Source organism: Giraffa tippelskirchi, chromosome 4, assembly GCF_054371585.1.
Source record: "Giraffa tippelskirchi isolate mGirTip1 chromosome 4, T2T-mGirTip1v1.2.pri, whole genome shotgun sequence".
Classification (NCBI taxonomy): Eukaryota; Metazoa; Chordata; class Mammalia; order Artiodactyla; family Giraffidae; genus Giraffa; species Giraffa tippelskirchi.
In genome coordinates, this window is record NC_137278.1 from 147312186 (window position 1) to 147329316 (window position 17131).

The following is a 17131-nucleotide window of genomic DNA, read 5'->3' on the forward strand; positions in this document are numbered from 1 at the left end:
CTCAATGGACATGAGTTTGAGTAAACTCCGGGAGTTGGTGATGGACAGGGAGGCCTGGCGTGCTGCAGTCCATGGGGTCGCAGAGTCGGACACGACTGAAAGACTGAACTGATTTATAAAAAAATAACATTTACATAGCTCCTCAAAACTGACAAATGCCCTCAGCCTTCACAACTGTTCCATACTGTCACTATGACCCCCACTTTACCAATGGTGGAGTGATGAGACACGAGTCATACACACAGGGAGCAGAGTCCCCTGTCCCATGCATTTTCCCAATGCTATCACGCTGTTATCCTAACACTCCTAATTAGAAGTGATGTTTGTCCATTTTATTAGAAACAGAACTGTTAGGAACTCAGCTTAGCAACTGTTTGACAGTCATTACTTTTGTTTCACAAATGTCCTCAAAACAACAAATGTTTCCAATTGTTGTTAAAAAAAAAAAAAAGCTTCATTCATTAAGAATAAACTTGGGATTACTGGGGCTTTTGCTTTATTGTAAACTAATCATCTTCGGCCCTGGGTCGGGAAGATCCCCTGGAGGAGGAAATGGCAACCCACTCCAGTATTCTTGCCTAGAGAATCCCATGGGCAGAGGAAGCCTGGCGGGCTACAGTCCATGGGGTCACAAAGAGTCAGACATGACTGAGTCACTGAGCACAGCACAGCAAACTAATCATCTACATCCACTTATTTACTCAACAAATATTTACTCAGCCCTTTAGTATGCATGAGCTCACTTCTTTACAAAATTTGAAAGTAATCTGCTTTTGATGATTAATAAATTTATTAAATTAATACATTAAATAACTTTATTTTCAGTGCCTAATGTTTTACTAGCAATATTTATATTACTGTCAAATAAAATTACAAGTAGTTATTTAATAACTGAATTATAAAACTGAAATATTTAACCCTATATAACATAAAAGCTTATACTTACAAGACTGATGATTACTTTTTGAGGACTGAGAACTGGCATCTTCTTCTGGGAGTCTGACAAAAATAAATGATTTATCTTGTATTGAGACAGGGAATGTCAGATTATCAGAGATATTCAACTCTGCATCAAATGTTGGAAACTGGCGTCTTGAGATTCTTAAATAAAGATAAAATAATACACCAAGAACATTAGTATCCAAAAATGTGTCTTCATATACAAGCAGAGATAATGTCATTACAATAATATCTGTGAATAAGTCATAAACAGGGTGAAAAGGCCACCCATAGATGTATTATAAATAGTAAATGAGTTTCAAAACAGACTTAGCAAGACCACAATGCTACATTTATCCATCAGTCCCCTACTCCTAGCACATTTGAAGTATTAGAAAAAATTTACCAACCAACATTCTGAGAACTTGATGTACTTTTCTCCAAACCACAAAAGAACCACACAAGGTAGGTATTATCTTCATTTCATAGATAAAGCAACATGATGCTTAGTTAACTACAGTGGGGATGTCCAAGATCACAGAGGTAGAAAGCAGAAGAGCTAGGACAGAAAATTGGACCAATGGGCTCCATATTTCTTTCTATTTAAATTAATTTAAGACTCTTTGGGAAACCTCGAATAGCCAAAGCAATCTTGAGGAAGAAGAATGGAACTGGAGGAATCAACCTGCCTGAATTCAGGCTCTACTACAAAGCCACAGTCATCAAGACAGTATGGTACTGGCACAAAGATCGAAATATAGATCAATGGAACAAAATAGAAAGCCCAGAGATAAACCCACGCACCTATGGACACCTTATCTTCGACAAAGGAGGCAAGAATATACAATGGAGAAAAGACAATCTCTTTAACAAGTGGTGCTGGGAAAACTGGTCAACCACTTGTAAAAGAATGAAACTAGAACACTTCCTAACACCATACACAAAAATAAACTCAAAATGGATTAAAGATCTAAACGTAAGACCAGAAACTATAAAACCCCTAGAGGAAAACATAGGCAAAACACTCTCCGACATAAATCACAGCAGGATCCTCCATGACCCACCTCCCAGAATACTGGAAATAAAAGCAAAAATAAACAAATGGGACCTAGTTAAAATTAAAAGCTTTTGCACAACAAAGGAAACTATAAGCAAGGTGAAAAGACAGCCTTCAGAATGGGAGAAAATAATAGCAAACGAAGCAACAGACAAACAATTAATCTCAAAAATATACAAGCAACTTCTGCAGCTGAATTCCAGAAAAATAAACGACCCAATCAAAAAATGGGCCAAAGAACTAAACAGACATTTCTCCAAAGAAGACATACAGATGGCTAACAAACACATGAAAAGATGCTCAACATCACTCATTATTAGAGAAATGCAAATCAAAACCACAATGAGGTATCATTTCACACCAGTCAGAATGGCTGCTATCCAAAAGTCTACAAGCAATAAATGCTGGAGAGGGTATGGAGAAAAGGGAACCCTCTTACACTGTTGGTGGGAATGCAAACTAGTACAGCCACTATGGAGAACAGTGTGGAGATTCCTTAAAAAACTGGGAATAGAACTGCCATATGACCCAGCAATCCCACTGCTGGGCATATACACCGAGGAAACCAGAATTGAAAGAGACGCGTGTACCCCAATGTTCATCGCAGCACTGTTTATAATAGCCAGGACATGGAAGCAACCTAGATGTCCATCAGCAGACGAATGGATAAGGAAGCTGTGGTACATATACACAATGGAATATTACTCAGCCATTAAAAAAAATACATTTGAATCGGTTCTGCTGAGATGGATGAAACTGGAGCCCATTATACAGAGTGAAGTAAGCCAGAAAGAAAAACAACAATACAGTATACTAATGCATATATATGGAATTTGAAAGATGGTAACGATAACCCTATATGCGAGACAGAATAAGAGACACAGATGCATAGAACAATTTTATGGACTCTGAGGGAGAAGGTGAGGGTGGGACGTTCTGGGAGAATAGCATTGAAACATGTATATTATCATATGTGAAACAGAACACCATTCCATGTTCGATGCATGAGACAAAGGCTCAGGGCTGGGGCAATGGGATGACCCAGAGGGATGGGATGGGGAGGGAGGTGGGTGGGGGGTTCAGGAAGGGGAACACATGTAAACCCATGGCTGATTCATGTCAATGTATGGCAAAAACTATTACAATATTGTAAAGTAATTAGCCCCCAACTAAAATAAATAAATTTATTAAAAAAAAAAAAAAAAAGACTCTTCGGGGGCTTTTCCATACATGTACATCACACTCTTTCTTTTCTCCTTTCTTCTGTTATATATCATACCTATGGGCTCATTTTCTCAACTGAACCAAGTATCCACATCTTCTCTTTGCTTCTGTCCCCTCCTCATCCATTTTTTATTCTTGTACACCCCAAGATTAGCAAGCCATAACAGAAAACATAGTAAGGGCCAGTGGCATTATCATACTAGAGTCCCTCCTTGGCTATTTGTTAGAAAACTGACTCCCCGTAAAGACCAACAGCAGCCTAGCTATCAAAGGTATAGCACCCTACTGTCTGTCATCTTCACCCCTTCCCAAAATGATGGGAAAAGAAGAAAGGAGAGGAGAAGGCTGGCCCTGCTGAACTATCCCAGATTTAATTTGGGGTGCTGAGAGTCACAATGGATTTCCTGTTCTGCTTCTGACCCAGGACATGTAACACTTCTATCTATGTTCATGCTATCACTGGGACTCATCTGTCATTAATCACTGGGTGATGATGACCAAGAAGAAATGATGAAAGCAGCACAGCCCAAAAGATATTGAAAAAGTTACTAAAAGGAATTCCTAAGTTTCAGAGAAAATTGAGTTCTAAGACATCTAATGTGCTTCATATTCTTCCAAGATTTCTAGACTTTAAAATGACCAGCCATCTACCAATATTCCAAAACCGAGGTTGCTTTTATGTAGGAGCAGAAGAGTTATACGTAAAGAATATTACACATCAACTACATTATTTTTCTTAATGTCTCAATATGAATCTATATCATCTACACTATTCCCATCCATTCTTTCTCTACCTCTCTATTCTCTTCAGGGTAGACAGGGATAGGGAGATAGTTTTTGCTGACATCCAAGCAAGAAAATGTTTAGACAACAAAAACAGCATCTTGTAGTCTAACGCAATATCCTGTCCTGCTGAACATCTGAACCAGATAGCTACTGCAAAAACCTCCATATAAGCTCTCAAGTTTTTCATCTATCATTAAAGAAATAGAAACTCTTCTGACAGAAAATAAATCATCATAAAGAAAGTACTCTTAAAAAAAAAAAAAAAGTACTTCTTTGAGCAAAATCTACCTTCCAATTTAATTCCACATTAATTAGTAAGTCATTTTTGGTCCTCAAGTACAGTCAAAAATCTAGTTCCAGATCCTAAGCCCCAGATGGATACATACCAGGTCCAAGGGCAGGACAGAGGTACACAAAATGTTGTGCAAAGAAGACCTAAGACAATGAAGTTTCATGCTAAATTCGTGATCATAGCAACAGTTCAGGACCCATGCTGTATTTTTACACCAATCAACTATAATCCTCTGCCACTCAGTTGATTGTCCCATGATCCCAAGAATTCCCTAAGCAATGGCTAGTGATAAAGTAGAACCAAAAATAATTCCATGCAGATACAGAAATAAAGGATGCACTACAGCCAATAAAGGAAAATTAAACCTGAAAAATTAAATTGAACAAACAAAAAAAATAGCACCTTGTAAGAGTCAGAAAGAAAGATAAATTGTGGCCCACAGAGTAAAACAGTTTCTTACTATTCTGTAGCCCCATCACATCTATTACAGAGGATTACTCTAAAGGCTTATGTAAAGATAACGGGAACAGAAGGATTCTTTCCTACTCTTAAAGTAATATGCCACAGGTGCCACCAGGATTCATCGAGGAGTAAAACATCTTTTTATGCTTTGGGTTCTCCCCTTATAAAAATTACAGGAAACATATTCCCCAGTTTGCCCTTGAACTCTAATGAACTCATTTCCAATTCTCTGTTCCCCTTGGGTTTATCCTGGTGTCTAAGCTTGATGCAATTTTATTACACAAATATACTTTTAAAATTAAGAAAACATATTTATTCTTAAACTTCAACAACAATTTATGTTGGGCCAATATTGAAAAATATTAATTTGCTTTTCTAACTGTGGGACAAAAGATATACATGTACTGAAGGATAGAAAAGTTGTGCTACAAGAGTATAGTAAACACACTGCACTGAATCACCTTAATTCAAAAGCCTGTATTTTTCCTTTATTTCCAATACAACAGAAAGAAAATGCAGAATTTTAGAAAATAATATACCTTGTAGCATTGTCCACAATTAGTTCAGATTCTGCTCTATGGTTTGTCTTTAGTTCAATAGCACAATTTCTTGATTTAAGAGTTTCAAAAAGATCTTTCAGCAAGTTACCAGGTTCAATGCTGGGTAACTGTCTAACATCACCTGAAAAGGGGAAAAAGTAGATACAATAGGTTTTAAGTAACTACGATCTTGAAATTTAGAAATTACTTTTATTTCTCCCTACTGATAAATGCTATAATTATAAAGACTTACTCTGAGAAAAAAAGAAAAAAAAAATCTTTGTTTAAAATTACTTAAGAACATTAAGTCTTCAGAGTATTCAACAACAAAAGCCATTCCAATTAAACAATATAAAGTATAAAAACAGTGACAACATGGTAAGGTAAACTGTGAATTGAACTTTTTTCATATGTTCACAGGTATGTGTTGGGGCATATATTTTCACCAACATGTAAAGAAAAAAACAGGTCTTAGGTATCTATAATTTAGTCATTTATTCAATCCTGCTCAATGTCTTACTAAACATGGAAAAATCTATGGCCTCAAATAAACAAAATTAACATAAAAATGTGAAATAAATCCAGTGCATTTGATAATAGATAAATTTAAGTAATGTAACAATAATATTCTGCTCTATTACATATCTTTTTAAGCAAACCCTAGAGAAAAGAGAAACTATTTTCTGGGAAACTAAGAGAATGCTTTAACTATTAATAGAATCAACCGCTTATACAATATCCTCAAATATCTAAAATAATTATTTATAAATATATTGATTCTCTCATTGCAATTTTATTTTCTCCTCCATTAAATCATATAGTCTACACATCAGTACTACCCAACAGAATCTAACTAAATCTCACCAAAATTGGAAAGGACTTAAGCTAGTGAGGTCTCATTTGCACTATTAGCTTAAAATCATAAAATTACTTTTAAGTGGTCTATTGTTCAGACTTTTTATTATTTCCAAATGATCTACATCCTGATTTACTCTGAGTCTATGACAATTTTACTATTTTAATAGTCATCATTTAGGTAATTACTGTAACCTCTCACAACTCTATTTCATTCACAACCTAGCTTGCTAATAATTAACCAAAAAAAAAAGGCACTGAGCTGATAGAGGTGGTCAAACTGAACTCAGTGTGCCTTTAGTGTGGGCTCTGAGAAATGCCTTCTCGTCTGTAGGATATGGATATTAAAACACTGAAATGGTATAAACAAGCTACTGTGTGTGTGTGTGCGCATGCTCAGTCATATCCAACTCTTTGCAACCCTATGGACTGTAGCCTGCCAGACTCCTCTGTCTATGGGATTTTCCAGGCAAGAATACTGGAGTGGGTTGCCATTTCCTGGAGAACAGGGGATCTTCCCGACCCAGGGATTGAACCCATGTCTCTAGTGAGTCTCCTGCATTGGCAGGTGGATTCTTTATCAATGAACCACCTGGAAACCCCCAAAACAACCTACTAACCACAATGATTTGAACCAAACAATTAGGATTCCAACAATATTTTAACTTACCAAGAATAATAAGTTTAGAAAGTTTGGAGTGCTCACACAATAAATTTAAAACTGACTTGAAGATTGCTACAGATACCAAACTCCCTTCATCCACAACCAGAACTCTAACCGAAGAAAATTTCCATGGCCCGTTCTTGGTCTTTTTCTTCCATAAATAGAAACTATAATTGACCTACAAGCAAAGTATGACATTTCTAAATTCAGGTTAAAAAATGCACCAAAAACAAAAAAACCCAAAAATTTTTAACAACATGTTCTTTTAAAATAAAACTCTTAAATGGGGAAGGGATGGGGAAGATATAGGTACAATAACATGGGGGAAAAGATGAAAGAAATAGAGAACACAAAAGTTATAGAATGGAAAGATAGAGGAAATAGTTCAAAAAATTGCTTCCTAGTGAGTACTTAGTGTTTTTAATTCAACAAACAGCACTCTTCCATCACCAGAATCCCAACCATTTTCTTACCACTCTTGACCAGAGTGAGCTCCCTGTTCTTTCCAATCGCAATTAAACCTTCTCTTGGCCTTCTGAGATAGCCCAAACACTTCAGCTTCACTCTTCTCCCAACTAGAATACTCCATTCTGGAAATAAAGGGCTGCCTGTCTGAACTAACTATAAAAATATTATTTTTTCTTCAAGTACTTCCCCAACACTGAAAAAGTACCACCACTACAACCAACAGGACAACTAAAAAAAAAACCGTATTACAGAGGTAATAATATTTACTATTAAAAAAAATTTACAACCAGAGAATGTTAAATATTTTGGTGTATATCATTCAAAAAATGCTTCTATGTTGTTTATATATATATGTGCAATGTGTGTGTGTGTGTGTATGCTCATTGTCACTAAAATATAATTTGCATTATTTGTTGGTATCCCTAGCCCAAGAATGATAAATAAATGATATAACAACTACCTCAGGGCTCTCCTCGGCCTAAACATAGCTTCAGAAATGTCTTTCCAGCATTCCAACCCAATATTAAGATGCTACTAATTGATCAGAGTTGGAACATAAGATGAAATTCAGTAATGATCCTTCTCTGGCCTCTCCTCTTCTAATTCAGTCCTTCAGACTAATCAGACATGAAGGCATAATGGAAAAAATCATAAACTGATCAGAAGATTCTCCCACCAATGAGCTACATTGGACTTCTCTAGCACTATGCTAACTCATGTGATAAATGTAATGCAAAAATAATTTCTGAGATGGCGTGTGGGTCTACGAAGGGATCTTCTTGACCCAGGGATCAAAACCAGGTCTCCTGCATTGCAGGAGGATTCTTTACCATCTGAGCCACCAGGGAATCCCATGATTCTAGGTAGCCTTCCTCAGAACTGCTTTCTTTATTTCACTCTTTTGCCTGGGAAGCTAAATGACTCCCCAGTAATCAAGTCCAGGCTTGTTTGTTAGGTGTACAAAGTCTGTAGTAAATAAGGGAACCATGGCATGGTGGAAAGAGTAGCAAGCTGGGAGGTTACAAATGTGAACCCCAGGGCGAGCTCTGCACTTGGTTAAGTTTGGGGCCAACTGCTTAACACCCTCAGATTTCTACTAGCTCTTCTGTAAAATGCAGATAACATCATTTTCCCACTTCACTCCTTTGTCAAGGACTTTATGAAATGGGAAAATACAAACTTTAAAGCTCAAATTCCCAGTCTAAACCAAGTGCAATTTCCATTATTTTACAATACACACACTTTATTTCATTCAACAAAGTCCCCTCAAAATCTCTACACCCACTTGATGATTTACCTCAATGCCTCTGGGAAGGCCTTTCCCTTAAATAAAACATTCTTCTTATCTGAGCTTCATCATCCATTGGACTCCAATTATTTTTTCCTTCAGAAATCTTCCAAGGACTAAGTTCCTTGATCTATAAAATGGCAGGTCAGGGCTAAAGGAAACTCTCCAACTCTTTATAAGTTTGAAACTTCATAACTCTCAACTACAGCCACACCTATTTTTTTCAAGCATCTTAATTCATTTGAAATGCTTATTATGCAACTTCTATTTGCCAGGCACTGTTGTAGACAGAGGAGATAAAGCACTAAGCCAGATGACCCAAGTTTTCACTTTCACGGAGCTTTCATTCCACAAAATGTGGACTCTGACATGTTTGTAACCAGTCCCAATGAGAAACAGGGCCATATGCCAGAATCAAAACTAACTACAGCATTAAGTATACACTTTAGTTGAATTTTTTTTCATAATAAGACTTTCTTAAAGAATGAAGCAGCGCAGTGATAGCTTGAGCACCTATTTCACTGTAAACAGTAACAGTTTATAGACTGGCTGTTTTGAGTCACACGGAGTTAAGTCAGCTGTCTCCACCCTTTTTGGCACCAGGGACTGTTTTCGTGGAAGACAAGTTTTTCATGGACAGATGACAATTTTTTCATGGACAGATGGGGGCAGGAGGAGGGTGTGATGGTTTCAAGACGATTCAAGATTGAAGGGCATTGCATTTACCGCGCACTTAATTTCTAATCAAATGCTGCGGCTGATCAGATAGGAGGTACCAGTCCATGGCCTGGAGGTTGGGGAATCTCTGATCTAAATGATTAGCTACCACAAGGCAAGGGTCTAGAAAACATTCAATAAATGCCCACTAATTGTTATCAGGAAGAAATGAAAAATAAAATCATTAAGTCTATCTTTAAATGTTTTATGTAGAGAAAAAATGTAGAAGGTTTTACCTGACATAGTGTATAAGCGTTAAAACCAGTTTTCTGTCTTAGTAAGCCAGCTGCTTTCCCTGTAGGTGCCGTAAGTAAAACTTCTATAGCCTTGTCCAGTTTCTGCTGACTTTGCTTGGTGAAGGTGATCCATTCTTCTGGTACATTCCAGTCTTGTTCAAAATCTTCACAAGCTTTTTTCACTTCTCTTTCTTCCAACAATTCTATATGCTTAAAAAGCTGGCTAACAATTGTGGTCTTCCCACAACCACCTTTCCCACTTATGACTGTCACGGCATTAGAGCAAATCATGTCCAGAGCAGTCATCTGGTCCTGATCCAGTTGACCCTCACTCATTTCTGCATTCACTTCATTTTCACCATCATCCCAAATATGGTCACCACTGTCTCGCGTGTTCAAAATATCCACAAGATCTTCTAATCTTGTTTCATCAGGTTTACTTTTATTCAGTGTATCATCACTTCCTGAATTCTCAGATCTTGTAGTACAAATAGATGCAAGCACCTTTTTGACATCAACCTGTAATTGCCATGGGGGCCTGGTCATCAAGTCACAGACTGAAGAGGCAATGCCTCTCTCAGCCTGGTAAAGGTCATAAAGAAAGACACAGCCCTTCTCATATGTCACCACGCCAATATCCTTTAAGAACTTCAGAGACTGCCAAGCATCATGAAAAGACATGAGGTCCGAGAGTTGAAAAGTTAAGTCAGCTTCTTCAACACATGTGTGCCCCTGCTCTCTACATATCTGCTTCAGTTGAGAATATATTACTAATGCATTCTTCTCCAAATCCGTCATCAACTGGAAAAGAGATCTGCATTGATGAAACGACATCCAACTTGCTTCACATCGCAAAAGCTTCAGTTCTCTGTAGGTTATCTTTAAGAAAATAAAGTTCATGTTGTTTTATAAGAGTGATAAAGACTGATAACTATTACGAGAATTACAGTGAAAACTATGGCATTTATTAATCACTTTTAAGTTCCAGAAGACATGTATTTCAATGAAATTTGGAGGAAAAAAACTATGTACCTAACACATCACTATTTTTTAATTAATTTTACTGTGATTAAAGATCTATATAATGCTCTAATTAAAATTATATTTTCTCAAAGCAATACATATACAGTTTTAAAAGTCAAGTAACACTAAGAGGCTTATCACAAAATATATGAATCCCTGACTTACCCTTTCCATGATTTCTAAAGGCAACACCGCCAACACTTTTAGCTCTTTCTTCCAGAGTTTATCTCCACATTTCTAAGTATTGTTTATACTATTCTTTAATTTTTTTTTAAAAAAATAGATAACTAGTGCTAACTCTCTACTTTGGAAAGTCTTTCTTCATGGAACTTGCTCTCCTTTATACGATCACCTAAACACACACTTCTCCTCCCATCTTTGAAAAAGTTACAGTACCATTTTGAACGCTGGTTTTGGTTAAATCAGTATAAACGAGATCCATGATTGAGTGACATAATAAGCTGTGATTACATAAATTTTGTATTGAACTCTTGTGTGTACTGTGGAGTTAATGACTGCCTCATTTTCTTGGCTTGTTTAGTTCTCCATGTGCCTATCAACAATTCTGCCCAAACTCTACCGAAAAGGTACAGAACTTCCTTCATCATGACCCACTCAGTAGGTCATCTACCAGCTCCACTTTTTTTTTTCATGGAGACATCACCCCCTGGAGCCCTCCATACAACTTACGAGCTGAAATGTGTACCCCACAAAATTCATATGTTGAAATTCTAACACCCAGAACCCTGAATATGACCATATTTGGAGACAGGGTCTTTAAAAAGATAATTAAGTTAAAATGAGACGTGGGATAGGCCCTAATCCAAGATGATTGGTGTCTTTATAAGACTTTAGGACCCTGACAAGCACAGAGGGAAGACGGTGTGAAGACACAGGAAGAAGATAGCTACCCATAAGCTAAGGAGAGAGGCCTCAGAAGAAACCAACCCTGCTAACATCTTGACTGGATTTGGATTTACAGACTCCAGAACTGTGAGAAAATAAACGTTCTGTGGTTTACACCACCCAGTCTATGCTATTTGTTACAGCAGTCCTAGCAAACGAACATAAAAGCTCAATAAAAATCTTTACTCTGGGTGGTGGTTTACATGCTGAAGAGGGGACTCCAAGCCTCCTTTTCCCGCTTGAGTCCCAGAAGGTTCACTGCTCTGCCTCTCTGTCCTACTGAATAAATATAGATAATAGTGCTCCAGAATCTTTTTTTTTTCCGAGCATATTGAAATCATAGTCATTTTACAGAGGGAATAAATTCATTATTCCAGTATTTCTCAAGTGAGTATTTCTCAAGAGGGATGGGATCTGTAAACATTCTTGGGGAACCCACGAATTATACCAGAATCTTTAAATTGTATTTTCATTTGGAAAACCACTCATAACCAAGTACTGATTTAAGTGCCACATTTGGTTTTCAACACCTCTGGAGCCTCACAGTATCGCTTTACTACTCCTGGCATCTAACAACAAAAACAGAAGTGCCAAAGAAATTGTAAATGACATTATTGTGCCAAAGAAAAATCAAATGACATCACGATGTACCGTATGAATAATAAAGGCTTTTGAAAGTTTAAATAAGAAAGTGAGGAATTATGCTACATAGCAGAATAGACTTGCCAAACTCTTAAGAACTTGTGTCTTCAGTGAGATCTATATTCAAGGTGCAATGGCAATTTAATTACAAAAAAAGTCATGAAATTAAATTATGTAACTGAAGTACTGATGATATGAATATCATTTATTTTGTTATTTTGTTTTCCTTTGTAAATTTATTGTATAAGAGGACAGGTATAAGAAGTTTATATTTAGTTGTAACACTGAAAGGAGAATAAATCAACATTGAGGTCATACAAATTTCTTTCCTTTGAAAAAGATGCAAAATTGTCAAGTTTGAGATATCCTGCCTTGTATAAGATTACAAAAAGGTAAGCAAATGTCTTACTTACTTTACGAAATCCAAGTTTCCATGGCTGTGTACCTAAAATCTCTTCTATCTCTTCCAACACCTCTATAGAATTTGAGGTTATGAGCTGTTTGAAGTGTCGGGGCAGAAGAACTGGAAGGAATTCCATTATTTTTGGAAACTGCAAAGCTCTCATCACCGTTATAAATGGAACTACAGGATATCAGAAAAGAACAAATCCAAGCTAACAAATGAGCTCATAAAACAACTGATTTGATGGACTTTCTCATTTAGCACAACTAGTTAAAGAAATTCCAATCAAAGAGAGAGTAACACATTTACTTTAAGCAGAAGAAAACTGTATTATAACAATTGTTTTTGTACCATGATGGCTTCCATTGTGTTTAACACCAAAATTTATGTTCTTCAAGTGCTTAGATAACTACCTCTTAGCCTTTTGCTTCCTTCTACTTGCAACAGAATAAAATTTCCAACTAAATGATATATAGATAAATTCAAAGCTAAGCATTAAAAACCATTTACATATTAAACTTTATTATCTTTTTTCTTACTATAGTCATGATTCTTTCAACATGGAAGTCATTCAATGATGTACTTACTGCCAAATTGATTTGATAGAATTAAGAAATAAAACATTCCATATATGTGAATGTCCAGATAACAAACCATATTTAAAAGTTATTTTAAATCATTTTGAACTGAAATCTTTCCAAAATGGATTGCTCTTTTCCTGTCTTTCTTCTCCGCCTTCTTAAACACAATAATTGACAACTGAACTTTTTCTTAACAACTCAAGGTAATCCTATGGACACAAAAGTTTGAGAGAGACCTAGAATCACACTTTTAGGAAAAGAACTGAAAGGTATTTAAAGATCGTCTCACCCCACGTTAGTCACTCAGTCGTGTCCAACTTTTTGTGTGACCCCATGGACTGTAGCCCACCAGATTCCACTGTCCATGAATTCTCCAGGCAAGAATACTGGAGTGGGTTGCCATTTCATTCTCCCATCTCACCCCATATCTTCACATTATAGATGAGAAACCCGCAATGTTAATGACATACTCCAAAAGCAACACAAACACATTTTCATCAAACCAATTTTAAAAAAGAATACTATACTAAGGTACTGTAGTGGTGATATTTTAAACACACTAGTCATCCAGTATCTCAATTACACCAAAACTCCATGATGAAATCACTTACATGTGAATTCCAGAGGAAGTGGCTTCTTATGATCTGGTGGTGACTCTAGTGTTTTCTGCGCAGACTGTTTTTGACTATTCTCTTCAATTTCCTTTTGCCAAGTTCTTAAGTTTTCCATAAGATTTTCAAAACTGAGGTCTTTATACCTTGATTTATCATTTAACCATGTAAAAAACTTAATTCTTTGCTCACTGGAGACATTACACTCTTTAAGAAAGAGGGAACAGATGCGGATTTGATTTGGTGGTGACATATCTGACTGTAGAAAGTAAGATGGAAATCCTTGAACACGATAGCTCCTTGATCCTACAGGCTTTACCTGTACCTTCACTCGCCACCAAGCATCAGTTAACGGAAAACGTCCAAACACGTCACATTTCTGCTGAGTGGTTTCATCAAACACAGAAACTTTAAAAAAAAAGGGGGGGGGGATGTTAATTTAGGATAATTTAAAATCTTTCCCAATGTTTTGTCAGCTCCACTACTCTCTTTAATCCCAGGACAGTACCCTGTACAGATGTCTATCACAGTGCCTATATTCCACTTACCTGTTTATTCATCTCCCTCTACTACATTGTCAGAGAAGGACATGGCAACCTACTCCAGTATTCTTGCGTAGAGAATCCTGTGGACAGAGGAGCCTGGTGGGCTGCTGTCCATGGGGTTGCACAGAGTCGGACACGACTGAAGCTACTTAGCACGCATGCATGCATTCGAGAAGGAAATGGCAACCCACTCCAGTGTTCTTGCCTGGAGAATCCCAGGGATGGAGGAGCCTGGTGGGCTGCCATCTGTGCAGTTGCACAGAGTCAGACACAACTGAAGCGACTTAGCAGCAGCAGCTACTACATTGTAAGCTTTCTAGAATAAGATGTTTCATTTGTCTTTGTATTCCAGGAGGGAGGCATGGAAACTGTCAAGTCTGTTGTTCCTCTCCTAAAAGCGGTCCCTCTCTGCTACTCTGATCTCAGCCAATACTGACCTCCAAGGAGTATCCAAACAAACTGTCAGAGTCAAAAAGACATGTACCCCAATCTTCACTGCAGCACTATTTACAATAGCCAGAACATGGAAGCAACCCAGATGTCCATCGACAGATGAATGGATAACGAAGCTGTGGTACATATACACAATGGACTACTACTCAGCCATAAAAAGGAACGCATTTGAGTCAGTTCTAATGAGATGGATGAAGTCAGAGCCTATTTTACAGAGTGAATTAAGTCAGAAAGAGAAAAATAAATATCATATACTGATGCATATATGTGGAATCTAAAAAGATGGTACTCATGAATTTATTTTCAGGGCAGCAATGGAGAACCAGACATAGAGAACAGATCTATGGACATGGGGGAGGGGAGGAGGAAGAGGGTGAGATGTATGGAGAGAGTAACATGGAAACTTACAATACTATAGGTAAAACAGATGGCCAGTGGGAATTTGCTGTATGACTCAGGGGACTCAAACAGGGGCTTGTGACAATCTAGAAGGATGGGATCCGGAGGGAGACGAGAGGGAGGTTTGGGAGGGAGGGGACGTGGGTGTACCTGTGGCTGATTCTCATTGATGTATGACAGAAAACCACAAAATTCTGTACAGCAATGATCCTTCAGTTAAAAAAAAAATCAGGGTCCCTCCTACCACACAGTCTTTGCAAAAGCTGTTGCACCTGCCTTAAATATTTTCTTCCTTACTGTTTACCCCATTTACTACAGAACTCAGATTAACTGTCACTTCCTCAGAAAATCTTCCCTGAATCTCATAAATAGAACCTCTCATGGCACTTCAAACTATTTCTATTAAGCACTGATATTATAGTTACTTCCCAGGTGGTGCTAGAGGTGAAGAACCTGCCTGCCAGTGCAAGAGACACAAGAGGCAATAGTTCTATCCGTGGGTTGGGAAGATCCCCTGGAGGACGGCGTGGCAACCCGCTCCAATATTCTTGCCTGGAGAATCCCATGGACAGAGGAGCCTGGTGGGCTATAATCCATGGGATTGCAAAGAGTCGGACGTGACTGAAGCGACTTAGCACACAAAGCACACACAGCTGTGATTATTTGTAGAATGGCTGTTCAATGCACTTAGAGGGGAAGCTCCATTTAGACAGCAACCTCATCATCTAATCTCTCCAGGGAATCCCAGCAACAAACATATCTTGCTTGGAACATGGCAGCCAGTCGCTCTTGCAGGATGAATAACTAAACCCTCCACAAATACTTAAACATTTTCTATCTAAACTTGTGCTGCCTACTCACCTGTGACTATTTAAATTTAATTAAAATGAAAACTTTAGATTCAGCTCCTCTGGTGCACTAGCTGCATTTGAAGTTTTCAATAACCACACATGGCTAGCAGCTATTGTATAGGGCAGTGCAAATATACAGCAATGCCATCATCACAGAAAATTCTACTGGACAGCAACTGGTCTGAACATTCAAACGTTCTTAAACATCAGTCACCAGGAACACACAATAGGTGTAATTCTTAGGACAGGAAACTAGACAAGATAAATACAGATCACAAGATTAACAGGTTAATGATGTGTATGTGTGTTTGTGTGTTTAAGTAGCTGAAAAGCAACCACATATTAGACTCCAGGAAAGACAGGGAAATAGTTAAAAGCCCTGATTCTGGGCGTTAATACTGGCTGGACACCCACTGTTTCCTTGTTTACAAAACTACCTCAAAAAGTTGTGAACATTCATGAGATTCACGTGAAGCCCAAGTTTAACATACAGTATTTGCTCAAGTCTCTGCTATTATTTTATTCTAAACAGGACGAAGCACTTAGGGGATTCCAAAGGAAGTCTTTAGCAGCGATGGAGCGCCGTACTTCGGAGGAGGCCATAATAGAAACAATTCATTAATCCGCCGATCCCACCCCCGAGGGGCGAGTTATTTCCTCACCACGGAGCAGCCCAGGGAGGCTACTAGCATCTACGCCCCCACTGCAGAGCTCCTCTGCGTCGAGAAACACCATGTCTTCGTCCTCCTCCGCATCCTCCCTTAGATACTCATCTTCCTCCTCCACCAGGTCCTTGGGTGGGAGCAGAGGGCCCTGCAGCTCCAGCAAGGCCTGACTCGACGAGGCCATAGTCCATTCTCCCGAGCTCAACCCCAATTCCGGAAAACCCCGGGCTGCCTACACGCCCATGATCAGCCAATCAGCTCCGCGACTGTAGGACCTTCGGCTTCCAGGGGGTGGGCGAAATGTGTGACTTGAGTTAACCGTATGGAGATGGATGGCAACTAAACTTGTGATGATGATCATGCTTTAGTATATACAGACATTGAGCTATAACGCTGAACGCCTGAAACTTGTTTTAAAAGATAAAGGCCATCCGCTTTCACAGACGCACGTCCTCCCCCGGAAGCTAGGTTGCGCGAAGTACCGCCTCAAGTTCCCAGCGGAAGGCCGGGATAGGATGGAACGCC

General features: G+C 38.2%; 1 protein-coding gene across 4 annotated transcripts in view; it reads right to left on the reverse strand.

Annotated features, from left to right (window-relative positions):
• Nucleotides 1-16815, reverse strand: part of HELB (DNA helicase B) — an 80297-nt gene extending 63482 nt beyond the window's left edge. For all 4 annotated transcript variants that reach the window (XR_014082067.1, XR_014082066.1, XM_081589890.1 and 1 more), the window contains exons 1-7: nucleotides 16604-16815; nucleotides 13694-14101; nucleotides 12512-12681; nucleotides 9528-10406; nucleotides 6825-6996; nucleotides 5300-5441; nucleotides 947-1101 (exon numbers count right to left, since the gene is read on the reverse strand). Coding sequence is in view for 2 of the 4 variants with exons in the window: in XM_081589890.1 (XP_081446016.1) it covers nucleotides 947-1101; nucleotides 5300-5441; nucleotides 6825-6996; nucleotides 9528-10406; nucleotides 12512-12681; nucleotides 13694-14101; nucleotides 16604-16790 (2113 nt within the window). In the remaining 2 variants the exon portion in view is untranslated. The remainder of the gene's footprint in view (nucleotides 1-946; nucleotides 1102-5299; nucleotides 5442-6824; nucleotides 6997-9527; nucleotides 10407-12511; nucleotides 12682-13693; nucleotides 14102-16603) is intronic.
• Nucleotides 16816-17131: the final 316 nt, after the last annotated feature.